At 36.7% G+C, this 24437-nt stretch overlaps 7 protein-coding genes across 7 annotated transcripts in view; 4 read left to right on the forward strand and 3 right to left on the reverse strand.

Moving 5' to 3' along the window:
* On the reverse strand, positions 249-2057 carry LOC105159355 (DNA-directed RNA polymerase I subunit RPA12-like). The gene is made up of 5 exons (XM_011076394.2): positions 1828-2057; positions 1190-1230; positions 902-970; positions 760-819; positions 249-644 (listed from the first exon to the last, which is right to left on the reverse strand). Exons 1-5 carry the CDS (start codon positions 1946-1948, stop codon positions 567-569), a joined length of 369 nt encoding a protein of 122 aa, XP_011074696.1. The 5' UTR covers positions 1949-2057; the 3' UTR covers positions 249-566.
* On the reverse strand, positions 3074-7808 carry LOC105159585 (splicing regulatory glutamine/lysine-rich protein 1-like). Its single transcript, XM_011076696.2, has 3 exons — positions 7488-7808; positions 4048-4393; positions 3074-3957 (listed from the first exon to the last, which is right to left on the reverse strand). The coding sequence occupies exons 1-3, from the start codon at positions 7566-7568 to the stop codon at positions 3326-3328; spliced, it is 1059 nt and encodes a 352-aa protein (XP_011074998.2). The 5' UTR covers positions 7569-7808; the 3' UTR covers positions 3074-3325.
* Positions 8178-11511, forward strand: LOC105159356 (prostaglandin E synthase 2). Its single transcript, XM_011076395.2, has 6 exons — positions 8178-8623; positions 9214-9348; positions 9566-9650; positions 9870-9964; positions 10589-10756; positions 10861-11511. Exons 1-6 carry the CDS (start codon positions 8263-8265, stop codon positions 11019-11021), a joined length of 1005 nt encoding a protein of 334 aa, XP_011074697.1. The 5' UTR covers positions 8178-8262; the 3' UTR covers positions 11022-11511.
* Positions 13334-16082, forward strand: LOC105159357 (GDSL esterase/lipase EXL3). The gene is made up of 5 exons (XM_011076396.2): positions 13334-13760; positions 14572-14702; positions 14900-15133; positions 15338-15593; positions 15711-16082. Exons 1-5 carry the CDS (start codon positions 13502-13504, stop codon positions 15899-15901), a joined length of 1071 nt encoding a protein of 356 aa, XP_011074698.1. The 5' UTR covers positions 13334-13501; the 3' UTR covers positions 15902-16082.
* Positions 16369-17879, reverse strand: LOC105159358 (uncharacterized protein C594.04c). The gene is made up of 3 exons (XM_011076397.2): positions 17572-17879; positions 17218-17481; positions 16369-17066 (listed from the first exon to the last, which is right to left on the reverse strand). Exons 1-3 carry the CDS (start codon positions 17818-17820, stop codon positions 16590-16592), a joined length of 990 nt encoding a protein of 329 aa, XP_011074699.1. The 5' UTR covers positions 17821-17879; the 3' UTR covers positions 16369-16589.
* On the forward strand, positions 20559-23657 carry LOC105159359 (protein MID1-COMPLEMENTING ACTIVITY 1). Its single transcript, XM_011076398.2, has 7 exons — positions 20559-21248; positions 21598-21977; positions 22116-22222; positions 22622-22693; positions 22793-22899; positions 23159-23243; positions 23363-23657. Exons 1-7 carry the CDS (start codon positions 20841-20843, stop codon positions 23413-23415), a joined length of 1212 nt encoding a protein of 403 aa, XP_011074700.1. The 5' UTR covers positions 20559-20840; the 3' UTR covers positions 23416-23657.
* The window catches only part of LOC105159586 (SKP1-like protein 1A), a 2604-nt gene continuing 2148 nt past the window's right edge, over positions 23982-24437 (forward strand). The window contains exon 1 of the mRNA XM_011076698.2: positions 23982-24433. Within this exon, the coding sequence (XP_011075000.1) occupies positions 24128-24433 (306 nt within the window). The 5' untranslated portion in view covers positions 23982-24127. The remainder of the gene's footprint in view (positions 24434-24437) is intronic.

Here is a 24437-nt window from a genome sequence, read left to right on the forward strand (position 1 = left end):
CCCCCCCCCTTTTTTTTTTTTTTTTTTTTTGGTGGGAAAGGTTGCGGCATAATGATGTGGCTTGTTATAATAAAAAGCTATATTAATATTTTAATTTCTTATGTATCAATTCTTTCTTGTCTGTATTTCAACTATTTGACATACCAATTCCCCTTGCAACAAATGGGGCAACAGTAATTTACATTGCTACTTGTTATGTTTACTTGAAAACCTTAGGATCGCAAATAAAACGTACAACGCGGGGCCTATTGCCGCAGGATAAATTGCATAGCTGGTGTTATATATAGCGGGACTCAATGGGAAAACAACGAACAACAATGTAGTCATTTCAAAGGTTAACCATTGTAGGTAAAGAAAGAAAACACTACAACTGAAGAAAATGGGTAACTTTGAAGAACACTCTCAAGCATGGTTGGGTATTATATGGTCTTTTGATTCTTATATAAATCTATGGCCAACAAGATATCGTAATGGATACACAAATGTGCAGCAAAACTCAGACACCTTTCTTCTCACTTGTGGAGAATGATATGCATCGCCTGTACATACAAAAAGGCCCAGCAACCCTACGAGTTCTCAGTTTGTTTATGGGCACAGACAGGGCATGTGTAAAAGATTGTCTGCCCTTCATCAGCAGATCTAATCTGAAGAAACAAAACGAGGACGAGAGCTGTTCAGAATAATAACATGACACTAGAAAAGCAAAAGTTACCAGGAAGCAGCTTTAATATGTGCCCATAAAGGTGCCAAGCATAATACCTGTCTGGCAACGTAAGCCATGCCCAAGTGTTGGCATGCTCGACACTTTGCATTATAGTCCTATTTGCACCAAAGAGAGCCTCAATAAACAAATACAATTGCATATGGCATTGAATGGAGCTAGTACAAAAATGATTCTGACCATTTGTTTCAGTTCTCTCTCTTCTTCAATGTCATCGAGTGACGACACTCCCAGCTCCCTTCTCATGTCCTGAAAAATTCATGTAATACAATTTCAATAGATTCACAGAAGATTTTTGCTTCTACATAGTAAAATGTTTCTTCCACTAATTCAGCAATACTTAAGGCCAGAGTGGAGCAGTATGCACTGTTAGATCTTCAGAAAACCATCAAATCTTCAATGCATAGTAAACCTTTTACTAGCAATATAATAATAGAACAAATTCAACAAAGGTAATCAGTATGATACCTCAGCACTGATAGTATAGCGAATCTCTTTTCCAGCAATATCTGAGAAAACATAGCAGACAAACCGCACAATCAACAAGCAAAAGCAGCAAAAACTGAATACATGAAAGAGAAACATAAGACAGAACAATCTGATTTGAACGCATGTTTAGCATTTGCTGCAATGCTAATGGGAATTCTACTTCAAGCCGAACAGGATAGCCACTTAATATCCAGAAATAGATCAAGTTCCTTTAGAAAAATTAGTCCATCAGTTTTTTTAGTTCTCATTGAATTTGCTAACCATCCATCGAGATAAGAAAATTCCAGCAATCTCATCCCTCAAGCTGATGCACTATAATAACAGTAGACTCCTCCGGTCGGTGTCAGAAATATCACTGGTAGAATTCCGCCTTGAAACATACAGATATGGCAAAGCAGTGAACTCTGAAGTTAATATACTTACATAACACCATATAAGTCTTAAAGAAGCAAACTTTTTCAAGAATTTCGGTGATTCCCGGAGTCCATTACCAATAATGAACAGTAATTTAAAACTTAAATCTTCAGAAGGTTGCGCAGGAGATGAGAACCATACGACAACAATGAGCTTAATGCGCAGATGGAAAATTTGAAGACAAATGGAAAATAAAAGATTACCATTGAGGCGCTTCTGGAATTTGCACAACGGGCATCGAGCATACTTGTGCGAATCGAAGGACAACATCGTCCCACACATTTCGCAGAACATGAAGTCACGCTGACGACTATAATCCGTCATGGTTACGATATGGCGCGATTCTCCCGAAGACTGAGAAATCCGGCAACTTCCAGTGAATTGGTACGAGGGAGAAGGGCTTTGGGGTTAGGGTTTAGGGAACAGACAAAGATAGGGGAGGGACACCACAACATCAGCCCAATACATTAATTGAACAAATTTTGATTGGACTATTGGACGCGGCCCAATTCTCCAAATTAATTGGTTGGGCAAAGGCCCACTTTCGTAAAATCCTTTTACAAAGGCTTAGGCCCATAATATGATCCGTCCCTGCTACCGGATTGAGTTAGCTTGAAATGGTCTTCGAGGGGTGTTCATTTCGGCTGGTTAAAAATCGAATTCATTTCAATTCAGGCAAATGTTGTATTGAACTAATCGAATTTCTTAAAAAAAAAAGAATTAATATTCACAATATAATATTTGTACATTTATAAAACTATAATAAGATATATATTTTATTTATTTTTAAGAAAAGTTAAGAGTATTAAGTCAGTTTTACAGAAGTGATCAAATTATTGAATTTTAGAAGACAAAAAAAAGGTAGAACCAATCAAATTTTTGGTTCATTATTTAGTATATATACTAATATAAAAAGAAAAGGCCCCCACACTCACAAATGAGTGTCGATTACATCCCTGCACTATTCTTTGTAAAGGCAAAAATACCCTACAATTGACAGATAACTAATTTATTCAACTTTCAAATTTATATTAATTGATAGATTAATTTTTTTTCTTTCCTTTTTATTTTTTATTTTTTAATTTAACATATTAATTTCTCTATTTGATTCTTATTTATGATAATAATTTCAATGCGTAAAAAGTTATTTGTTATATACACACACAAAAATAACTTGTCTCAACAGCTAGTGAATTAAAATCTCAATTTGATGTGTTTCAGATCGATAATAGAATAATGCACACCCCTGGGCTTTGTATAATTAGATTCTGATAAATCCTGCCAACTTATTAAGGTACCAACATTATAGAAATAAACAACATAAGTCGAGAAGATGATACAAAATATTCAGCCATAATAAAAAAGAGAGAATAAGGACTAACTCAATATAATTGCTGCAGTCCCCCACCCAGTTGTCTGCTAAGCAACAGGTCTGGAATGATTCAAGTAAACATGGAACTATCTCGAAAATCAATTACTCAAAACTCAAATCACATGTAGTAGAAATGGTCATACAGCCTTTATACTACAATTTTGTGTGACAGAAATCGTACACAAACCAAGAAGATACACTATTTACTTTGGGGAAAAGATCAGCACATAAGCCGAACCCTAACATGTTATCTGCTGATTGATATACAATCAAGGTTAAAACTCGTCTAGGTTTACCAGCGAAATATCACTGTGCTACATGAATACAACTCAATAAGGAACCGTAAACGGCAATGCATATACATCAATTTCATGCAAGTATTCTGTGTGAGGCCACCAAGTTGAACTTCTAGAGCAGGATATGCTCTCACTTCCACGTCTCTGCCTTTTTTTAGCATGTGTGTTGTTTTTATCCTTGCAATCGAAGAGCCAATCTGAATCTGGATCATCTGCATAAAGACACCCATCCTCAGGCTGTGGCGCTACCCACTTTTCAAGTAGATTTTTGTACTGCAATTCCCGTTTTTGCACAGACTTCAGGACTGCCTTGTTCACAGATTTTATTCCTGTTTTGCCGGGAGCAACAGCCTCAATCTGCCCAGAAGTCGAACAGACTTGCTCACTATTAGTTCGAAGAGTGATACCTTGCTTGATGTTGCTGGTCCCCTTCATGGTGGAGTGAGTGTTTTCCAGCCTGTTTCTCCGACCAATATCATCTTTACTTTGGGCAGGAAAGTCTGTCTGGAAGAACGCACAGCCAGAGTTTTCCGACCTGTCTTTCAGACCAGCATCATCTTTACTTTGAACAGAGAGGTCTTTCTCCAAAGACGCTGAGCCAACTTTCTTTAAAGCATCAAACTCATTTTGCTTCTTTGAGGGCAGTCGTATCAAGATAACTTTACCTGTTACACAACCATCATGTAAATAAAGCAAACAGGAAGTGTAGTGTAAGAGAGGAGCAGGAAATTTCATGATAGGGAGAGCAGATATACCATGACTACGACTGCCATCCATGGGCGAGACCGAGGAGTGCCTCTTTCTCTTGTTGGTGTTCTCTGTGCTGTCGGAGGAAGAGCTGGGAACGGGGAAACTAATAGGCTGCCCATGGTCCTCCGTGAGACTGCTTCGTTCTAACTGCTCAGTTTCAGCTTCTTCACTGTAATGGTGGACCTTACCTTTTCCATCCCAGCAAACCTTTGTAATGTCAGATTTCTCCAAATTCTTATTTGTCTTGTCTCTATTCTGTTTCCTTCTCTCTTTGCTCTCCTTCCTTTTCTCTCTCTTCTCCCGTTTCTTTTCCTTCTTTTGTTCCTTGGCTTTCTCCTTTTCCTTTTGGAGCTTTAGAGCACCAAAATAACATTTTTAGAATTTGAGCCGAGGTAGAGCAAACGTTACACGTCCCAGGAAATGAATTGAGACCATAGCGTGATTACTTTCCATTTTTCAGCAGTACAATATTAAGCCACCCAAGATGATCATGCATCTCAAGCAACAATAGAACTCATGTAAAGAATCAAAGAACAGCAATGTCTGAGTGAAGACATGAATCCCAGACACTTTGTCCTATTTCTTTAAACGAACAGTGAGAACTCATGAAGACTTTCCCATCTTTGTCGCAACAATAATGAACTTAGACCAATTCATCCTAAACTCAAAAAAAAAAAAAAAAACAAGTAACTTGCACTGTTTATTTGAAGCTCCCAGTGCAAAAAGACCTTTTCCTGTTCTGCTTTCCTCAATAATTCATACATTTGATCTCTTAAATGATTGGACACTCCAGCAAACAAAAAGAGCAATCACAAAACTAATACAACAATAGTCCTGCCAAAAATAAGATAAATAACAACACAACACTCTGTAAAATCAATGTGCCAACTTATTTAACCCACCATTAGTTTTACTAAAAACAATTGATTAAAGCTGAATGAAGACAAGAGAAAGTGGTCAAAGCATACAACCACAGCACCTAAAAACCATGATACTCCGTTCTTTATGGTCCGCCATACCTCTCAAATAGCAACAAACTACTCCTCATGTGTCAACTAGAAGTCTCCCTTTTTTGTCTGGTTATCAAGCCTTAAAAATTCCCAGAAAAGTTCTCCTTCTAGTTGGACAACCCACCCAAAATATCAGCCGTGGTTCGAGAAGAAAAAAACTATACATGCTACTACATGAACCAACAAAACCAAATTCATAGACTTGCTCAAATCGAAAGCTTCCTACCTTAATCAACACAGTCTAGCCCAAGCGACTTTGACCAGTTCTAACTAGAGTTATTGTTTTGCACACAATCCAGGTCCTTAACTATTTCCAAAGTGTAAATGGAAAACCAGTCTATGCCCCCCTAATACGGAAACAATAAGCCACTCAACGACATTTTAGACTTGCTCACATCAAAAGCTACCTGTCTTAATCAACACAGTCTAGCCCAAGCGACTTTAACCGGTTCTATCTAGAGTTATTCTTATGCACACAATCAAGATCCTAAACTATTTTCGAAGTGTAACAGGAAAACCAATGTATGCCCCCCATAATCCCAAAACAAGAAGCCACTCAACAACATTTTTTTTAACCAATTCACCCCTACTTAAAATCCATTTCATGTCCCAGAGTGTGAATAGAGAGACAGCACCATACTTTTCATTTTCCAGCAGCACCAAATTAAACCCCCAATGCGATCATGCATCATAAGTAACAGTAGGACTCATATCAGTAATGGACTTTGGACAAAAGAATACCAATTCTGAGTGAAGACAAGGAGCTCATACACTTCATTCTATTTGTTTAAACTAATACTGAACCAGCTTTGTTCAAAGAAGCTTAAACTTAGGCAACTATTAACTCATGAAGGAAAAAAAAAAAAAAATAGGCAACCACTAACTCTTAATATTACACATTTCTACTTCAGAAAGACTTGAACTTATTTGAAGCTTTAAGCAACTTGTGCCAATGCAGCAGACAATCCTACCTTGCCTCTCATCACTAAAACATAGAAGCAGATAAGACTTTTATTCTCTCAAATGAACAGCATGTCGATAACAAAAGATCAATCACACAACTAATTACAACAACAATCCTACCAAAACTGCATAAACATCGCCCTAAACATTTTGACAGCCAGTATCCCGGTTATTGTCTAATAGCATTAATGACAATGCCATGCCACCTTTCTAAGATCATTGTACAAGTATATTAATCCAACTTTAGGCTTTAGTGCTAAAAAATATTACTTACGGGTCAATAAAGACAAGTGAAAGGGTCAAAACATACAGCTCTGCTGCACCAACTAGATTCTCCAGACAAAAACTTGAAGCACTGCAGCTTCTAAAAACCATAATTTCCGTTCTTCATGTGCCATTGAACCAGAAGACCAAACTGCTTATCAAGCATCTTCTAGATTAGATTGCTTTCTTCTGGTTATCAAGACTTACCTAGGTTTAACGGCTAACATCATTGCAGAACCAAAAACTTTCCAGCTAATGTTTCCTCCAAATGAACAACCAACCAAAAATCACCATCTGCTGTGGTTTGACAAGATTAGACTATACATGCTATTACAGAAACCAGGAAAACAAATCAATATACTTGATCACATCAAAAGCTTCCTGTCTTAACTACAGAATCTAGTCATCAACCCTGGAAGGCTCTAACTAGGGCTATATAGAGATACACTTTATGCACCACCGATGTTTTTATATATTACTCAACTGTATTTCTTCAAAAAGTGCTTATCCTACTTAAAATCCGCTTCTTGAACAAAAATTTTTGCTCCCAAAATCATCCATCTCCTGTGACTTCCAACCCCTCTAATTAATCTCAACTTCTTTATTATATCTCCAACACCTCACTATGTTAGTTATTTGACCTGGCATACATAACATGAATAATAATGCATCTTTGATGCATACGGAATTCTTTAGATTTAATAATATTGTAGAAACGTTTTTGGAGCGTAAAAAATTAATCCAGAATTCATTATAAACATCGGTTTGGAATTATAGCCTGCGACTACATCGTCCAACATGACTAAGAACCCATACCCAAAAAAAAAAAGCAAATACTTGAAAATAGTAAATAAGAAAGATTAATTTCCAGGTTTAGTTTTAGATGTTATTCCGCAAAAATCTGGATTCTTGAATATTATCGACAATACCCATGAGATATTGCGTAAAAGTTCCCACCTTCCCAGGTTAGTATTATCCCCCAGCCCTGAAGTCCATAAGCACGCACAAAGCCTAGACGGAACTGTGAAGACATTTAAAGGATAAACACATTCAGAAAACACTCTGATATCAAGAACCGATCCAATCTCTCTTTCGTGGAAACTTAGATGCTGTAGCCAACATACGAAACCCACAGCAAACCCGTTAACATTTACATCGATGAAGACTCATGCTCAAGCATTAATCAGGTTCTCATATATTCAACAAACCTTAATCGATTCGATCAAGGCCTCATTTTTGGGTCTGCTCAGTGTATACCCCGGTGGTGGGTAAGGAAAGCACCGAGACATATCTTGAAGATCGAACAGAAGCTTTGTCAAAAAACCAAAACAGGAACCTAGTAGTAGGTGACGGACAAAGCCTGGGTTTAAAATTCAGAAAGAATCAGGTGAATTCAATGAAGAGATCTACGTGAATCACGATGATTTCACGGAACCCTAGGTTTTCGGTTCCGTAGATGAAGACAGACTCGCAATCAAATACTAGGCGTCGTGCGAATACTGTAAAAATGAAACGATTTTAGGGTGGGGGAGTTATAAATAGGGGTGGCATTAGGGTTGTCATTGTCCATGGGACTGTGGGATCGACCGCCTTAACGATGCTCTCGATGTTGCAGTTTGGTCCTCAGATTTATTTTCATTTTCAGTTGTGCACTTCAGATTATACCGTTATTGGGCTTAGATCAATATAGGCCCATTAAAAAGACATGAGAGCAGGAACCCATAGGCCTAGCCCAATTGACCTGGCTGTATGGACTCTTGATCCCAAAGCCTTGTGGGCTTGGGCTAGCAAGGGAAAAGCCGAGCCTTACTTCATCGGCTCGAGCCAAGTCGACTCTCGCGCTCTATTCAGCGGCGCGCGCGGAACTTTCTCGCTCACGTGGACAGCTTCTAAAACCCTCGTATAAACCACCAAACAATTAACTGCGAGCTAACCATTTCTACTTTCTAGATTCTCCACAAAAATCCTCAGATCGTTCTGGATATGAGGAGGGTTAACGGATTCGCCGCCATTTGCCGCGCCGTTGAAGGCGTTGCTGTCGCTCCTTCAGCTTCGGGAAACTATGCCCATCAACACCACCGCCTCGTCCTGGCGGCACTTTTTGGCACGAGTAGCACCAACAACACGTCGCCGAGATCTCATTGGTTTCAGTACAACAGGATCGCCGCTGATCAATCGGCTCGTGCATCCGCGCGTGCTGTTGCTGGGACGATGTTGTTCTCGGTTGCAGCCACCACGCTTGTGGAAGAGGTCCACGCCAAAGAGCCCGTGCAATCTAAATTCCGGCCGAAAGACGTGGTTCTTTATCAGTACGAAGCTTGCCCTTTCTGCAACAAGGTCAAAGGTAGCACTTTTCCTTTCTCTCCTTCAGCAATTATGATGACTTTATTCCCTCTCTTTTTATATCCTTGTGATTGGAGTTGCATTCTGGATCCGGAGGAGGAAAAAAAAAAAGAAAAATGGAATTTGTTTGGAGATTCCATCTTCAGTTTTATTAGCGGATACTGGTGTGATATTTAGCATATGATAAAACTGTTAAGTTATATAGGTATTTGGAAGCCCGATATGCAGTATCACTTGTTTAACATATAGGTAAATTGCTAATGCTTGATGCTATGTGGAATCTATTGCACAACATTATGAAAATAGGGCGTGAGTCAAGTGGGTATTCATCCATGTTTACCTCTTTGGACCAATTCACCTAAGTTTGATGTTGGATGGAAATGGGCAAAAACAATCGGCACAAGTTTTGAATATTTTATAATGAAATATATTATTATGTAGTGATGTAGTAGTTTAGTGAGCTTTGCTGATCCTAACTAATTCAATCGCCTAATGATTTGTTTTTCTTAGTTGTACTGTCGGTTTTGAACTGTTGATCGTAACGAAATTTCTAGCAGTGAACTCTTGTATTTATGAGTCTTTCTTTTACAGCATTTCTGGACTACTATGATATACCATACAAAGTTGTGGAGGTAAACCCTATCAGCAAAAAGGAAATCAAGTGGTCTGATTACAAGAAAGTGCCTATATTAATGGTTGATGGCCAGCAGATGGTTGATTCATCAGGTATTCAATATGTAGTATTGACAAAATCTGATGTTTCTAGTAAACTGAAAAGGTAATAAAGGGTACCCTATTTAGATATACGGTGGTGTAAGCAGAATGCTTCCCTTTTGGGGGTTTTAGAATCAACTTTTTAACTATCTTTACATCTTTTCTCCATTAGCTGTATAGGTTGACCAAAGGAATATTTCCTGACTCTCTTCATGCCTTTTCTATTCAGATATAATAGATAAATTAACCAACAAGATTTCTCCTGATTCATCAACTGATTCTGTCGGGGGAGATGAAGAGAAGAAGTGGCGTGGGTATGTGTTAGTGGCTCATATTTCCTCACATTCTTACTTACCATGCTGCCTTTTTTGAGTTATCTACTCTTCGCTATCACTCTATGTTGTGATGATGAATTTTGCGAGAACAGTATGATATTTCCTTAGTCGTTCAGTTGCACATTGGCTTTTACTTTAAATGCACCAGTTTTAGCACATATCTCTGATGAGTTTGTTGTTAATTGCACTTCATTGCAGATGGGTGGACAACCACTTGGTGCACATATTGTCACCGAATATATACCGGAGTACTACTGAAGCCCTCGAGTCATTTGAATACATCACAAGTCATGGTGAGATTTTTTAGTACCAGTAACAGAGCTGCTGATATTAGTGATTGAATCTGGAAGTACTGCAAGTGCACATTATTGCAAGATACATGTCTGATTGTTTTAGTTTTAGATTATTAAATTGTTGATTATTTCGCAAAATCAAGTAATGCATGTTCTTTATTTTCTTTCTTCATTTTCTTGTTAAATTAATTTTATTTAGTGTAACCAGTTATTTGAGTAGATCTTCTGTTATTTATCCTAGAAAAGTACTTTCCCCTAACTGTTTATTTATTGCTCGGAGATCTGATTGTTTTCTCTCTCTTTGAGGTGTCTACTGTCAAGCTTATTTCCATATCCTTGATGCTACTGTTTGTTTGCTACCTTACCATCCTCAGTATGCATGTTGTTTTAGCTGACTTTTACATGTTACTTTGGACTTTGAATAGTAAAATGCTTTTTGAGTTGGTAGATCACATGGGGGAGCACTTGCTGCCTTAGAGAGTGAAAATAGCATGCGTCATTTCTCTTAAAAATGTTGCACACAGCCGCTGTATTGGCTGCTCCAAACTGTTTTGCTGTGAACTTTTCAGACTACAATGTTCAGCCTCTGCTTTTCCAGTAATCTCTAGCTTTGGACAAATGCAGGTAACTTCAGCTTCACTGAGAGAATAACAGCAAAATATGCTGGAGCTGCTGCAATGTATTTTGTTTCCAAGAAATTGAAGAAAAAATATAACATCACTGATGAACGTGCAGCTTTATATGAAGCTGCAGAAACATGGGTAGATGCACTCAAGGGTCGAGATTTTCTAGGTTTTACTCCTCTTCTGAGTACACATATTATGCTCATATAGATTAAAAGTTTTAAACATTTATGTAGCGTGATGGCTTATTTCTCCTTTCCCATCTTTCATCAGGTGGAACCAAACCCAACTTGGCTGACCTTGCCGTCTATGGTGTTCTAAGACCCATTCGTTATCTCAAATCTGGTAGAGACATGGTAGAGAACACACGCATCGGTGATTGGTACTCGAGAATGGAAAATGCTGTGGGAGTATCTTCCAGAATTCAGGCATAACGCAGTTTACTGGTATCAGTTTGATTGAATTTCTTGACAGGATGGAATCTAAAATTTCTTTACATATGATAATAATGTGCCGTCCAGCCCCCCAAATGCTAGTTAAGTGAGATTTCAACTCTGGTAAATCTTGGTAGGTAGATTACAGAGCACATATACTATAATTTTTGTGAGCCTGCTGCTGTACACAAAAGGTCTCCTGAGACTGGAATTTCATCTTTTGCAAAACTGTGTTGCATATAACTTCTGGGGCCGTACCTCAATTTAAGTCTTTAACCCCAAACGCCACTTTGAGAATTTTGCTTTGTGACATTATTAGATATGTACAGATAGACAACGTATATGGGAGAGTGTACAGCTGAAAAGTGGTTGAAGTAATAGCCATCTGAAAGCAGTACTGCCCGTGAATCGGACTCGGACTCGACGAAAATCTCGTAGTTAATCATAAATTCTCTACACAATTAATGGAAACGGTTCACCAGACAGCTAACTTGATTTAGAGCTGAACGTGGTCCACTGATTGCCGCCCTTTCAATTATGCAAGATATCCTTCTTTATCACCTGTTCTCATCAGTAGGGTTAGCTAGGATTGCAATATATCTTTCTCTGTCACCTGTTCCCAGTAGAGTTAATTAATCCTGGTTCCATTATTGTTTTGGAATGAGGAAAATTTTAATATGGATCGAGTTTGGTCAAATTGGACTAATTATGTAACAAGTGTAATACACTTATTGTGTGGTTGGTATATAGTTTAAAGAAAGTCATCAATCACATAAGTGTAATATACTTACTATACGATTAATTTGATTTGGCAAAATATGGTTTGGGTAAGAAACTTTTGGATGGATTCTGAATGAGTTTTGCTGTGGTCCAATTTGATCGATAATGGTAATATGTAATGCATGATTTGTGACATCTCAACAATACTAACTAATATTTCTACTCATAATTTATAAGCAAGATAAGGCTGAGGCCAATGAGGCGCTCTGTAGTTTATAATCTTGGGACAATTAATTAATTAACCCTAAATTAGTTGAGGAGAAGACAGTTGAGGGGGGTCCTGGGTTTTCTCAAGAACTGTGGGGTCAAGTTGTAATTTGATTAAATCCATTTCATTTTTTATAATTATCATGTAATAATGTTGATACAACATTTGTCATGTTCGGGGATTACAAGAAATTATATGTACACTACTATTAGAAACTAACCGAAACAAGACAACTAGGAATGCTGATTCTTGCTGGTAGTTTACCGAACTGCTTTTCCATTATAAGCTGTAATCATTCAGCAGAAATCATAATCAAGAAATACACACACATGTGTGTGTGCGCGCTCTTCATTACTTAGTTTAATTCTTTCCTACAACAATAAATCTTACACAAATTAATTGACCCTCCCAGCTTTCCATATTGGATAAGTGTCCAAAAATGGAGGTAGCCCACCAAACTTGATATGGAGTCACCATTTTGCATAACATCATTCTTCTGAACCAACCCCACCAACCACCAAAATTGCTGTTTCAAGATACTGGAATTAAATAAATGTAGTTAAGTAATTGTATTTTCAGTATTTGAAATGAGAAATTAATTATCCTTCGCGAATTATCATGAATTCACAGAAAATGACTGCACTCAAAATATCACCCCTTAACATGCAGGACGTAAAATGCAATTCAATGTTTATGAAGCCCTAATATCATCGCATCAGCATGACTTCCGATAAATTAGAAAAACTCGGTGACCAAAGTCCTGAAATTGCATGAAATTAGTGAATCATGGGTATTTTATTATCGTTCTTGTAACGAAAATTCTTAAATACATGCAATAAATGTGATTTTACTGTATCGTTTAATATATACATAAATGTTTTCTTAAATAAAATAAGCTGACATATGTAATTTTTGTCCATATGAAGTGCATTAGACTTATCTTAAGATTTTTTACATGGATCAAACTAACCACCAGCGAAACTAAGCATGAAAAGGTGAATCATGGAGGCCCGGGTGTCCAGAAATTAACTTTTTACCTACTTAACTTAAGACTAATTAACTAGTTTACATGGATCATTAATCAAACTAGAACCCGCAGAGTATATATGTATATATATCCCACCTGTCCAGAAATGGCAAATGAGTAAAGTATATATTAATTACAAAAAAGTAAAAATCTCACATGGTGGTCATATGAGATTGAGAAAGGTTTGATGCATGGCTAGCCTGATGGCAATTGTCACCTTCACTTGTATATATTATTATTATAAATTATACACACCTACCTCGCATACTAGTGAACACCAAGAAAACACACACACACACACTGCTTCTCCTACACGTATACATACACATAAACAATTACTACTGCTATATTTAATTACTTCCAGTTTCTATTTATGTTTTAGTATAAATCTCACGTCTGCAAAACATGTAATTTCCCAACACTTAGTTACTTCTCTGCTACTACCAAAACGCAACAATTCTGAATATGAAGCGGGTTTCTTATTCATGGCTTTGCTGTGTTCTTGCTCTGCTGTGCATCAGTTGCTGCGATGGGGCTATAAAGCTGCCGCCGGGTGTGACGATTCCGGGAGTTTTTGCGTATGGAGACTCCATCGTCGATCAGGGCAATAACAATGTCGTCAAGACGCTGTTGAAGTGCAATTTTCCGCCTTACGGCAAGGACTTTCAAGGCGGAGTCCCCACGGGGAGGTACAGCAATGGCAAGACACCGCCGGATCTCATAGGTACATTCACACACATACACACTCGGGGGTGAAAATATGTGAATATTAATTACGCCAGTAATTGGATTCTTAAGTATTTTCACCAAACGATATGCGTAAATGCACATGTGTGGAATAATTATGCTGATGATTGAAATTTATGAGGGTCGCAAATGTTTTGCTACATGTCATTGCATATTTGTAGCCACTTACATGGGGTAGTTTTTTTTCGTCTACTTTTATTACAAATATGATAATTTAATTTTAACATTTCAATTTTGTCTCAAAGCAACGAGTGTTCAAATTTCTTTTTCTTTTTTGTTTTTATAAAAAATCGTTTATGTCTAGATAGGGATTTCACAGATCAGTATATTAAAAAACTCCAAAAGAAAAACCGCTAAGGTTAGCAAAATAATCGCATAAATTTTTATTTTACCCCTTATTTAATAACCCATATAATAACTTTATACTTATAAGGAAAAAGATATAATGACGTTAACATCATTATATATAGAATTTATATTTATCTCTTTATAAATACAAAAATATATATATAAAAATATTAAATAAAGGAAAAAATTAAAATTCATACAACTTATTTTGCTAATATTAGCATTTTTCATTCAAACCCTAACTGAAAGGGATTATGTGTAAACAAAGAATTTTCAAAAGGGATGTAAGTGTAATATTAAATTTTTTTTTGAAAAAAATATAATTTCACGTTTTTAGAGGGAGTGTACGTGTAATTAACCCAATTAATAATATTATCACCTTTACGTAAGGATTAACAATTAATGTTAATGCATCTGGTTTTTTCACGATCCAACTGCAGCGGAAGAATTAGGAATAACAAATTTCATACCGGCGTATCTTGATCCCAATTTGAAGGCTCAAGATCTCCCAACCGGTGTAAGCTTTGCTTCCGGAGGATGTGGATACGACCCTCAAACATCTCAAATAGTGGTAAGAATTCATAGGAAAGCTCTTATTCTAATTAGGTTCGATTGAATCAAATCAATTATAAAATAATTTTGTAATTGATCATTTTTTTTAAAATATATACTAATCACAAGTAATTGTAAGTGAGTCATTTGGTTAAAAGAGTTGAATATAAGTTAATTTTTATTGACATTTGTGTGTGCACATGTTGTTGTTTTCAGTCGGTCATATCATTGTCTGATCAATTGAAGCATTTCAAAGAGTACATGGGGAAGCTGAAAGGGGCAGTTGGTGAAGAACGTGCAAACAACATAGTGAGCAACAGCTTGCATCTGGTGGTGGCAGGCAGTGATGATCTTGCAAATACTTACTTCACCATTGGCATTCGTCGGGCGCAGTACGATATTTCTTCGTATGCTGATCTTGTTGTTTCCTCAGCTTCCAGTTTTATACAGGTAATGTATATATATATATATATACACTGCATGCAGACTGACATTGAGTTCCCGAGAGAGAGGTTGTAACTATGCCTTGATTACTTCAAATTCCTACAAATGCTGCATAAGTTAGTACACAAGATTCAGCAACAAAAACAAGTTACAACCATGCTTTGTTTATTGTACTTTGGATGAGCAAGAATTACATATCATGGCTTGCAGGAACTATACCAGCTTGGGGCAAGAAGAATAGCTGTTTTTGGCATTCCACCAATTGGATGTTTGCCGGCTCAAAGAACGCTGGCAGGTGGCTCGTTGAGGGTGTGTTCGGAGGAGTACAACCAGGCAGCACAATTGGTTAATGCCAAGCTCTCGTCCACACTTGAGTCACTCAACCAAAGTTTGCCTCAGTCCAGAGTTGTTTACATTGATATTTACAACCCTCTTCTTGATCTCATCCAACATCCTCAAAATTATGGTAAGCCATCTCAATCTTGTCTTGTTTTCCCTTTATTTTGTTGTACATGTATTTATACATTGGTTTTTCGTGGTTGTTAGTACTAATGAATGATGTTCTTTTCTTCAACGATTACAGGGTTTGAGGTTAATGACAGAGGTTGCTGTGGCACGGGAAACATTGAAGTTGTCATACTGTGTAACAAATACAGCGGGACATGTCCGGATGATTCTAAGTACATATTCTGGGATAGCTACCATCCCACCGAGCAAGCATACAAGATTCTTGTCCATCAAATCATTCAAAAATATGTCAACAGCTTCATCTAACAACTGAATCGACTCCACAATTTATTCAGGCAACACTAATGTGCAATGGTTAAGAGTGTTTTGTGTTAATCCTTACATAATCCCCCGCTCTTGTCATTTTCTTAATTCTTGTGATGTAATGCAATTGCCTCAACTGCTTTTGTGATGTTAATGCAATCAATGCAGTTTTCATCTTTACGAAGGTTTGAGCAGGTGATGTTTACTTGATTTAGCAGCTTTCCTACTGTGTTTGTGTAACATACAAATGCAAAATGTTAATATGAATGTTGGATTAATGCAAGATTAAAGAATCAAGAACGTTAACGTTTTCATGTTCTAAGTTTTCGATTCTAAGCTCTAGAATTAATCTTCAGCGATGGGATCACAAAATCAAGTAAGGGGCGATGAAATAGCATTACTTATTGCAATATATCTGAAAAAATATTACAATTTTCATTATACAGTAAGAGCAACGTGCTTCTTATCCATTAGATCAGCAAGCAATACATCAATAGCTTCACTTAAACAAAAGTTGTTCTGCTGATATTGGACTCCTCTCAAATATCAACTTTTTACACAATGCATCTCACTGACAGCATCTTTCAATTCCATTTCCAGAATAACAACACAACATTAAACAACCATGAAAAGCAAGTGAGTAATTATGAACATGAGTTTACCAATCACACTTACAGATGCCAAATATTGCTCATGTTTCCTTCTCTTTTCCAGCCAAGGATGTCTTGAACCAAGGTACCCACACAGATGTTGTTTTCTGGTAGTTCTTGTATGCTTCAGCCCTGTACTGCTGTTTCAACATCCGTTCCTCCACAAGAATAGTGACATAGGCTAAGCACAAGCTGTTAACCAATGCACCGATAAACATCCAACCGTGTTCCAAGTTCCAAGCAAAGATCACCAATCCCCACCACCATAACTGCTCACCAAAATAGTTAGGATGTCGTGAGTAGTGCCATAAGCCTTCATCAAGATTCGGCACTAATGCTTGGCCGAGCTGTTTCAGCTTTTCGTTTCTACTAACAAAATTGTGGAGCTGTGTGTCAGCGAAATATGCAATAGTAACACCAGTCAAGCAGACTAGTGCAGCAACTAAATCCCAGATGTTCAATTGCCTGTCTTTTGAGTGGACAGCGTAGAGAGGCAAGCATATTCCCATCAGGAAAACCTGCAGCAGCACAAGTAACATAACGATTAGCATTACCAGAGTATATGTCATTCCGTAAATTCATCAAACAGGTGCGTCACAATGATCAAATCCAAAGTCAACGCCACTAAATTGCAGAGAAAGGAAGAACCATATGGAATAATGCAATTACCTGCTGAGAAAGGTAGACGGCAAAGAGTGAAGCCCACCACCAGTTTTTGCCATACTGTAGGCGCATATCGCTGAATCTCCAGTCTTCTCGGGCACCAAACTGCCATTTTTCTCGGCGGAAGTAACTGTGAGTCAGCCTAACGCTCCAAACCCACGTCAAAAATATCACAAGCCTTGATCTCCAAGCGTTGTATTCTGCTAATGGGTGAGTTGCAAAATAATGAACCAGCAGCACGGGTATCACCGTCCAATACAAATCTATCATCTGGAACAAACCCATATACAATCACACACAGGAAAAACCAATAACAAGAAAATGCAGTTTCTAGAATGAGAATCACAGCGAGATACAAACCCAGTGGCTGGATTGGAGGAGACCCACAAGCCAGAAAAGAAGGTTGACATTGAGGAAGAAGAGGATGTTGGCTAACAGAAGAGGGTGGCTATAGCACCAAGCCCAGAGAGGAGAAAGAGAATCCGGTTCTACAGTGGAGTAATGGCGGAGGAAGGAAAGATAGAAGAAAATGGAAGGAAGAGGAGCTAGAAGCGCAACCACTGCGTTCCGCAGGTTGTTGCCATGTGTTTTGCTACTCAACGACGCCATGAAGACGATGATGACAAAGGCCAACCTTCGAGGCCTAATTTTATAGTCAGTTTTCTGGTTCTGGATCTTGTTTAATTATTCTTTTACTTATTTCTTTTCTGGAGTATCGTCGCATAATCTAAATTTATTTAATTAATCATAATTATATAAATAAAAAAAGCTAATTTCATTAAAGAATACAAAATTGAGATAATAAAAATAAAAAGTTGTGAATTTAATAATTTAAATGTAAGTTATTTCTATCTTAATAATACTTTTATTATTTCTTTAGTTTCATTAAATATTTATTCATTTTAAAATCTTTCTTTTATTATTTTTCCCCCAAGACGTCTCAAGTTCACTAGATTCAAGATTTTCTTTTTCACTAAGCTTAAATTAATTTTAGCTCACAGTTCATAGCTGCCACTAAACTAAGAAAATTTTGTGTACAATGGGATTCAAACACCGAACTTTTTGTTAGAAAAATCAACTCCACACGTATTAAAGTAATGGGACTTCACACTACCAAATTAATCACTGCTCATAATTCGTAGTTGCTACTAAATCAAGAAAATTTTACACATAATAGAATTTGAGTACGACATATTCAATGAGAGAAATCAACTCCACATATGTTAAAACAATGGAACATTAAACTACTTATCTCAATCCTTTGCTTTGTTGTGTATATGTTTTGAATCACGTAATAAATAATATCTATGTTTCCAAGGGTAATTGATAAGGGCTGGTAACAAATTATTGGTTTAATAATGAATAATTGAGTGCATATTCTGCTACAATAAATCATAAAATCAAAAAAGAAGATTCATGGATGATAAGGATCACGCCTTCAGCCGTCGTAGCGTGCAACAAACCAACGCTTTTTGATGGGTAAAAGTAAAGAGAAGTATTAAAGTCGCAATTAATTAGTTGTGTAGTTAGTGGGATAATGATTGTAGTTAGTGATAATTGGAGCCGAGCTCCCTGCTTGGATAAATCATGAGCTCCGCACAATAGCTGGAAAGTTGCACAAATTCTTCTCTCCATGTCTCTTTTTCCTTCCCCACTCAATATTCTTCTCGAGGCTCACGCCGGAGAATATTTCCTCCGCCGTCTTCGGCGGCGATAAAGTGCTCATTCGTGTCAAAATTTATTCGGGAATAGAACGGGTGTGGGCGTGGCCGGTGGATTACTGTGTACATGGGGTTACGGTAGAGATGTTTATTTGGTAAAACTATATCCAACTTAATTTAAATTTTCATTTTTTGATATATTGAATTTTTTATTTTTATTAGATTTGATCGATTAATCAAATTATGAACCCACTAAATTTAGATAGCAGTATAAATAATATTTTCAAAACACATATTTTAACTTTTAAAGTGAAATTGCCATAAATATATATAATTTAAGTACTCCAGCACTACATTCATTAAGTATGTTATATTTTCTACTTCAATTTCCTACTAGTTAGTGGCATGTGTCGAGGTAGGGGAGAATTGTATTTTTTAAAATATTAATAAATAAAAAAAATTATAAACAATTCAAATTTTATAATTATACAAAATATAATATGATAATAATCAATAATACAAAAGTTGTATTAGATATAAATATAACATTAAATCATGTTACACCTCAAACTTCAACTGCTATAGTAGACTTTACTGAAATTCATATGGATATATATGGACCACTGCTCCAAAGGAAATCAACGCATGTAGTGGGGAGAACATGAAAGAGAAGGGAGGGATCCAAGGCCATTTTGTTTGATGCCTTGGTCTCATCAACCAACACTTGTCATGGATAATCCACATCCACACCCACCCAATCAACACCATGTCTTTGGGTATACATATATTTTTATTTTTATTTTTTCAAATTTTACTTTCGTTTATAGAAAGACAAGGGCAAAAAAGTGTTTAAAATAGTTTTTTTCTTTGTTTGAGAAAATAACTTGGAACTCTCCTCACTGTTGATATGGTTATTCTTATTGCCTCTGTTATGTTAGTTATTAATCCAAACTTAATAAGACACGTCTTGTTTATGCACGTGACGTATATATATATGTAAATTTGAATAAAGAATACAACATGAATGAGAATAAAAAATTCAATTCGCTCATTTGTCAAAAATAGTACGCGTCTCTATTTGTTATGTTGTATTTGAACATTGTATAAGATATAAATACGTTAGCATTTGTGTCTATTCTGAAATAGTACGTAATGTTAGATATTAATTTAGTAAAAAATATTCACATATTTTTTACTAGAAAGTCGGATTAAGTGAAAGAAGTAATAATCCATCAACAAACTGACAAGTGTACATGATTTGAAGTTGATCAAAACATTGTAGCGAAATATGTAGATTGTTGATTATAGTTGAACGTTTTTGTACTTAACATCGTAAAATGATTTGAGTCGAGCTAAATACATTAACATTTAAATTTATTTGAATTATTACTGAATTTTAAAAATTATGTTTTCATTCAGCTTGGTTGTTAATTTAATTGCGTACAAATGAGTTTTAATTTGATCAAATACGAATCGAATTTTAATAATGTAATATTTTTAGTATATTTTGCATAATGTAAGAATTTTTTTTATTTAAATTAAATTAAATTAATTATAATATAATAATTTTATATTCTAATTACTTATTTTAAATTATACATAGACTACAATTCTATACATATATATTATATTTATTATATAATTAATTTAGTTAAGTGATAAAAATTTTCACGGCTAAACATTTATAATGAACTCAAATGAAAACAGCAAGTATAGTGTGGTCATTTTACCCACAAGAATTTCCAGAAAAGCACTTTCTCCTAAAGCCAGATTTCCAGAAATCAATGCTCCTTTCCCTTTCACCAGCTGGGTTCTCATGGTTTTGTTGAAAATTCAGTAAAAAAACAAAGGAGATGGGCGTTAATCTTTTTCTCCTCTCCTTCACCATTTTCTCCTCAATCCCAGCAAATTCCTGAGGCCCTTTTTTTCTTGAGTTGAATTTCTCAGTCGACTGCTGTTGCGATCAAGATGGCAGCATGGGAGCAGTTTGGGGAGATCGCAAACGTCGTGCAGTTAACTGGGCTGAACGCAGTTTCATTGATAGGGTTAATAGTAAAAGCAGCGAGCACAGCCAGAATGCACAAGCAGAACTGCCGGCAATTCGCGCAGCACGTGAAGATGATAGGCAATTTGCTGGAGCAGCTCAAGATTTCGGAGATGAGAAAGTACCCTGAAACGAGGGAGCCACTGGAGCAGCTGGAGGATGCGCTGAGGAGGGCTTATCTTCTCGTAAATAGTTGTCAGGAACGGAGCTATTTGTATTTGATGGCTATGGGTTGGAACATTGTTTATCAGTTTCGGAGGGCTCAAGAAGAGATTGATCGGTACTTGAGGATTATTCCTCTTATTGCGCTTATTGATAATGCAAGGGTTAAGGTAATTACAATTTTATATTAGTGTAGAATTGTTTGTTTAAATTTGGGATTGTGAAGATGGTGATGGGATTCTAAATTCCTCTTTGTTAAAGTCCAAAAGTAAATGGGGCCATTAACGTTGATAGTGATTCTTGATATGTCTTAGTTTATTATGTTTTTTTGCTTTGTGTTTTTGTGGAATATTCAGTAAGACCCCTATAATTGCAATCTTGATTTCGGCGCAAAGGATATTTTTAGGATGACTTTCCACTGTTTCTTTTTTTAATTATTAAACCAACTAAGTAAAAGGGGTGAGGGATGGGGATGCTGTTTCATTAACACTTTGTATATCGATGTGTGTTAACAACCAGGAGAGGATCGAAGAAATTCAGAGGGATCAGCGTGAATACACGTTGGATGATGATTACAGACAAGTGCAAGCTGCGATTTCTGAAAATGACACAGCAATCTTGAAGAAAAGCATTTCTTGTTCTTACCCAAATTTGCCTTTTGACAAGGCGCTAGAAAAGGAACACGAAAAGCTCAAGTTAGAGCTTCAAAATTCACAAGCTCATATGGATGTGGGTCAATGTGAAGTAATCGAACGACTTATTGAAGTTACTGAAAATGCAGCAAATTCTGTTCTTGAAAATGGTTCACCTAGCAAAAGTCCCGTGAAGTCAAAGACAGACAAGGAACCTTTTTCCGGTGAGAATAATGCTAAAAAATATGACAGTTCAACAAGCCCAAGGTTCATCTCTTTCTCCTCTATCATGAAAACTTATTGTTTCTTATCTCCTGCCAGAGCCAATTGTCTTGGTGTTTCTTATTCAGATTCTTCAGATTCATGTTTACCTAGTTTCTTGGTGTGGCTATATTCTGCATGCAGAGAAACGACAATATCCTCAGGCCATAATGTGGCATCGATGAAGGAAATTATATGGAAAGAGGAATGGCATTCAGATCTACTCGGGTGTTGTTCTGAACCTTATTTGTGTATGTTTTCTTTTCGCAGAAACATTCTTACCAGTTTGAATAGGCATCAAGATAATGTGAGTTCAAGGTGTAATATACAGCATTCTGCTCTATCTTCTTCTGATCATGTAATTTTTGGAAAATATTTATTTGTCTGGTTCTGTTTATTTACCAGCAACTGGAAGAGTACATTCTGCATAGTCACACTTGTGAAGTAGAATAATATCATTTCTAATCCTTAGATCACATATCTGCAGTGTGAATCCTTGATTATATAGAATACGTTTCAAATATTAGATTGTGATTGTTTTGTTTTTGATATCCATGGAGATGCAGGTCCATTTGTTCTTGACAATCAAGCATGCATGGCATATTTTTCTGTTTGTATGAGATCATTTCTGAAATATTTTGTGATGACAGGCATGAAAACTTTTCTTTGTCCCTGCGATACAATTTCAAAGATCGCATCAGCCGCGACTGGCAAGGAAATCTGTGAGCATATTTGTGCATATTTTATGTTTATATTGCATTCTTGCTGTAACTGTAATTTCATAAACGGAAAAGTAATTATAGTGTTCATATATATGACAGCTTCAGCACAGGCCTGTAACGATATAATGGCCTATACGTTGATACTTGCATGCTGTTGCTACACATGTTGTATAAGAAGAAAGCTTCGTAGGAGACTTGACATCAAGGTACCTCATGCTTGGACTTCTTACTAATTTGTCTAGATGGACATTGAACGAGAAATGGAAATTTTAGGACAAGGATAAAATACCTGAAATACCAAGACAAAATCAAACCAATATTTACAACTATTATTTGACTGCATACTTGATGTATGTATGTAGTGTGTATATTTTACCCACATAATTGTCTAGCGATGAACTTCAGAAACTGCAATTCTTGAATTTGGCATATACAAGTTCATGAGATAGTCCTAAATTCATGCAGGGTGGCATGTTTGATGATTTCTTGTCACATGTTATGTGTTGTTGCTGCGCGCTCGTCCAAGAATGGAGGGAAGTGGAAATTCGCGGTACCACTCCTATTCCCACATATGCTGCTTGCGTTAAATAAACCTAATTCTTGATCCATATTCTGCTAGCGTTCACATTCTCGAGTCTATGATATCCGTCATAAAATTTCTATCTACAGGTTGTCACAAGACAAGAACTAGTCCTCCACCATCGCAAAGAATGGAATCATGAAGACTCTTCTGGCCAAAACACCCCAACTCTTCTGAAGATCATGATTTACATCCTCCCAATGGTCTCGCTCACCCGAAGCTGATGCTGCTGATTGTGCAAATTATATCGTACAGTATTCAGATACTTATGTTCAGATTAATGTGTTTAATACGCTGCAACAGGCACCAGTTGTTTGTAATGATCTTAACAATTATAGAAATAATTCAAGAATTGGAGCAGACTACCCACTCCATCTCATTAAACTACTTGTTTTTATAAGACTGCACCCAGTTATAGTTGAAGCACCATGCAGGTACATAGTCGTGTTCGTGTACTTAACGTGGAATTTAAAAATAATATTAATTATACGATAAATATAATAATATTTGTAATTATTTAATTGCATGTAGTTTTAAATTTAATGCACGTAGAATAAATAATAAGCACATCAGGTATTAATTTTCTTATATTCTTTTATCGCTAAATAATATTGACTTTTTATATTTTGGTTCTTATTAATAATATTCCTTCTTTCTAATAGTATGTTTTTATATTTTTTAATATGTGGCACTGGTACCGGCCTGATCAGATCTCTCTTTTTCCAAAAAAGAAATTAAATAGAAAAGGAAAGGGCCATTCCTTTGTGAAATCCCTAGAAAGTCTGTGGAGATTACCAATATCTACCTCAATCCCGCATCCTCACCAGAGTCAATACGCTTTACGAATCACTACGATGTCGTCGTCCGCTGCGGAAAACGCCTCCAAAAAGATAACCTTGCGGAGCTCCGATGGAGAAGTGTTCGAGGTGGAGGAGGCGGTGGCTATCGAGTCTCAGACGATCAAGCACATGATCGAGGACGATTGCGCTGACAACGTTATCCCCCTCCCCAACGTCACCGGCAAAATCCTCTCCAAGGTCATCGAGTACTGCAAACGCCACGTTGACGCAGCCGCCTCCGCTTCCGCCGCCAAGGCTGACGATAAGCTTGCCTCCGCATCCGTCACAGATGACGACCTGAAGGCGTTCGACGCCGATTTCGTCA

Source organism: Sesamum indicum, linkage group LG3 (genome assembly GCF_000512975.1).
Source record: "Sesamum indicum cultivar Zhongzhi No. 13 linkage group LG3, S_indicum_v1.0, whole genome shotgun sequence".
Lineage (NCBI taxonomy): Eukaryota > Viridiplantae > Streptophyta > Magnoliopsida > Lamiales > Pedaliaceae > Sesamum > Sesamum indicum.

Excerpts from the sequence above, each read along its gene's own strand:
- LOC105159355 (XM_011076394.2), bottom strand. The coding sequence starts at position 1,948 with ATGACGGATTATAGTCGTCAGCGTGACTTCATGTTCTGCGAAATGTGT. Across the intron at positions 971-1,189 it reads GCTATACTATCAGTGCTGAG|GACATGAGAAGGGAGCTGGG; the intron begins GTATCATACTGA and ends TGAATTTTTCAG. Across the intron at positions 820-901 it reads AGAGAGAACTGAAACAAATG|GACTATAATGCAAAGTGTCG; the intron begins GTCAGAATCATT and ends TGGTGCAAATAG.
- LOC105159585 (XM_011076696.2), bottom strand. The coding sequence starts at position 7,568 with ATGTCTCGGTGCTTTCCTTACCCACCACCGGGGTATACACTGAGCAGA. Across the intron at positions 4,394-7,487 it reads CCTTGATCGAATCGATTAAG|CTCCAAAAGGAAAAGGAGAA; the intron begins GTTTGTTGAATA and ends GGTGCTCTAAAG. Across the intron at positions 3,958-4,047 it reads GGATGGCAGTCGTAGTCATG|GTAAAGTTATCTTGATACGA; the intron begins GTATATCTGCTC and ends GTTGTGTAACAG.
- LOC105159356 (XM_011076395.2), top strand. The coding sequence starts at position 8,263 with ATGAGGAGGGTTAACGGATTCGCCGCCATTTGCCGCGCCGTTGAAGGC. Across the intron at positions 8,624-9,213 it reads TTTCTGCAACAAGGTCAAAG|CATTTCTGGACTACTATGAT; the intron begins GTAGCACTTTTC and ends TTTCTTTTACAG. Across the intron at positions 9,965-10,588 it reads TGAATACATCACAAGTCATG|GTAACTTCAGCTTCACTGAG; the intron begins GTGAGATTTTTT and ends GGACAAATGCAG.
- LOC105159357 (XM_011076396.2), top strand. The coding sequence starts at position 13,502 with ATGAAGCGGGTTTCTTATTCATGGCTTTGCTGTGTTCTTGCTCTGCTG. Across the intron at positions 15,134-15,337 it reads CAGCTTCCAGTTTTATACAG|GAACTATACCAGCTTGGGGC; the intron begins GTAATGTATATA and ends CATGGCTTGCAG. Across the intron at positions 15,594-15,710 it reads CCAACATCCTCAAAATTATG|GGTTTGAGGTTAATGACAGA; the intron begins GTAAGCCATCTC and ends CAACGATTACAG.
- LOC105159358 (XM_011076397.2), bottom strand. The coding sequence starts at position 17,820 with ATGGCGTCGTTGAGTAGCAAAACACATGGCAACAACCTGCGGAACGCA. Across the intron at positions 17,482-17,571 it reads TCCTCCAATCCAGCCACTGG|ATGATAGATTTGTATTGGAC; the intron begins GTTTGTATCTCG and ends GGTTTGTTCCAG. Across the intron at positions 17,067-17,217 it reads CCGTCTACCTTTCTCAGCAG|GTTTTCCTGATGGGAATATG; the intron begins GTAATTGCATTA and ends GTGCTGCTGCAG.
- LOC105159359 (XM_011076398.2), top strand. The coding sequence starts at position 20,841 with ATGGCAGCATGGGAGCAGTTTGGGGAGATCGCAAACGTCGTGCAGTTA. Across the intron at positions 21,978-22,115 it reads GACAGTTCAACAAGCCCAAG|AGAAACGACAATATCCTCAG; the intron begins GTTCATCTCTTT and ends TTCTGCATGCAG. Across the intron at positions 22,694-22,792 it reads CGCGACTGGCAAGGAAATCT|CTTCAGCACAGGCCTGTAAC; the intron begins GTGAGCATATTT and ends TATATATGACAG.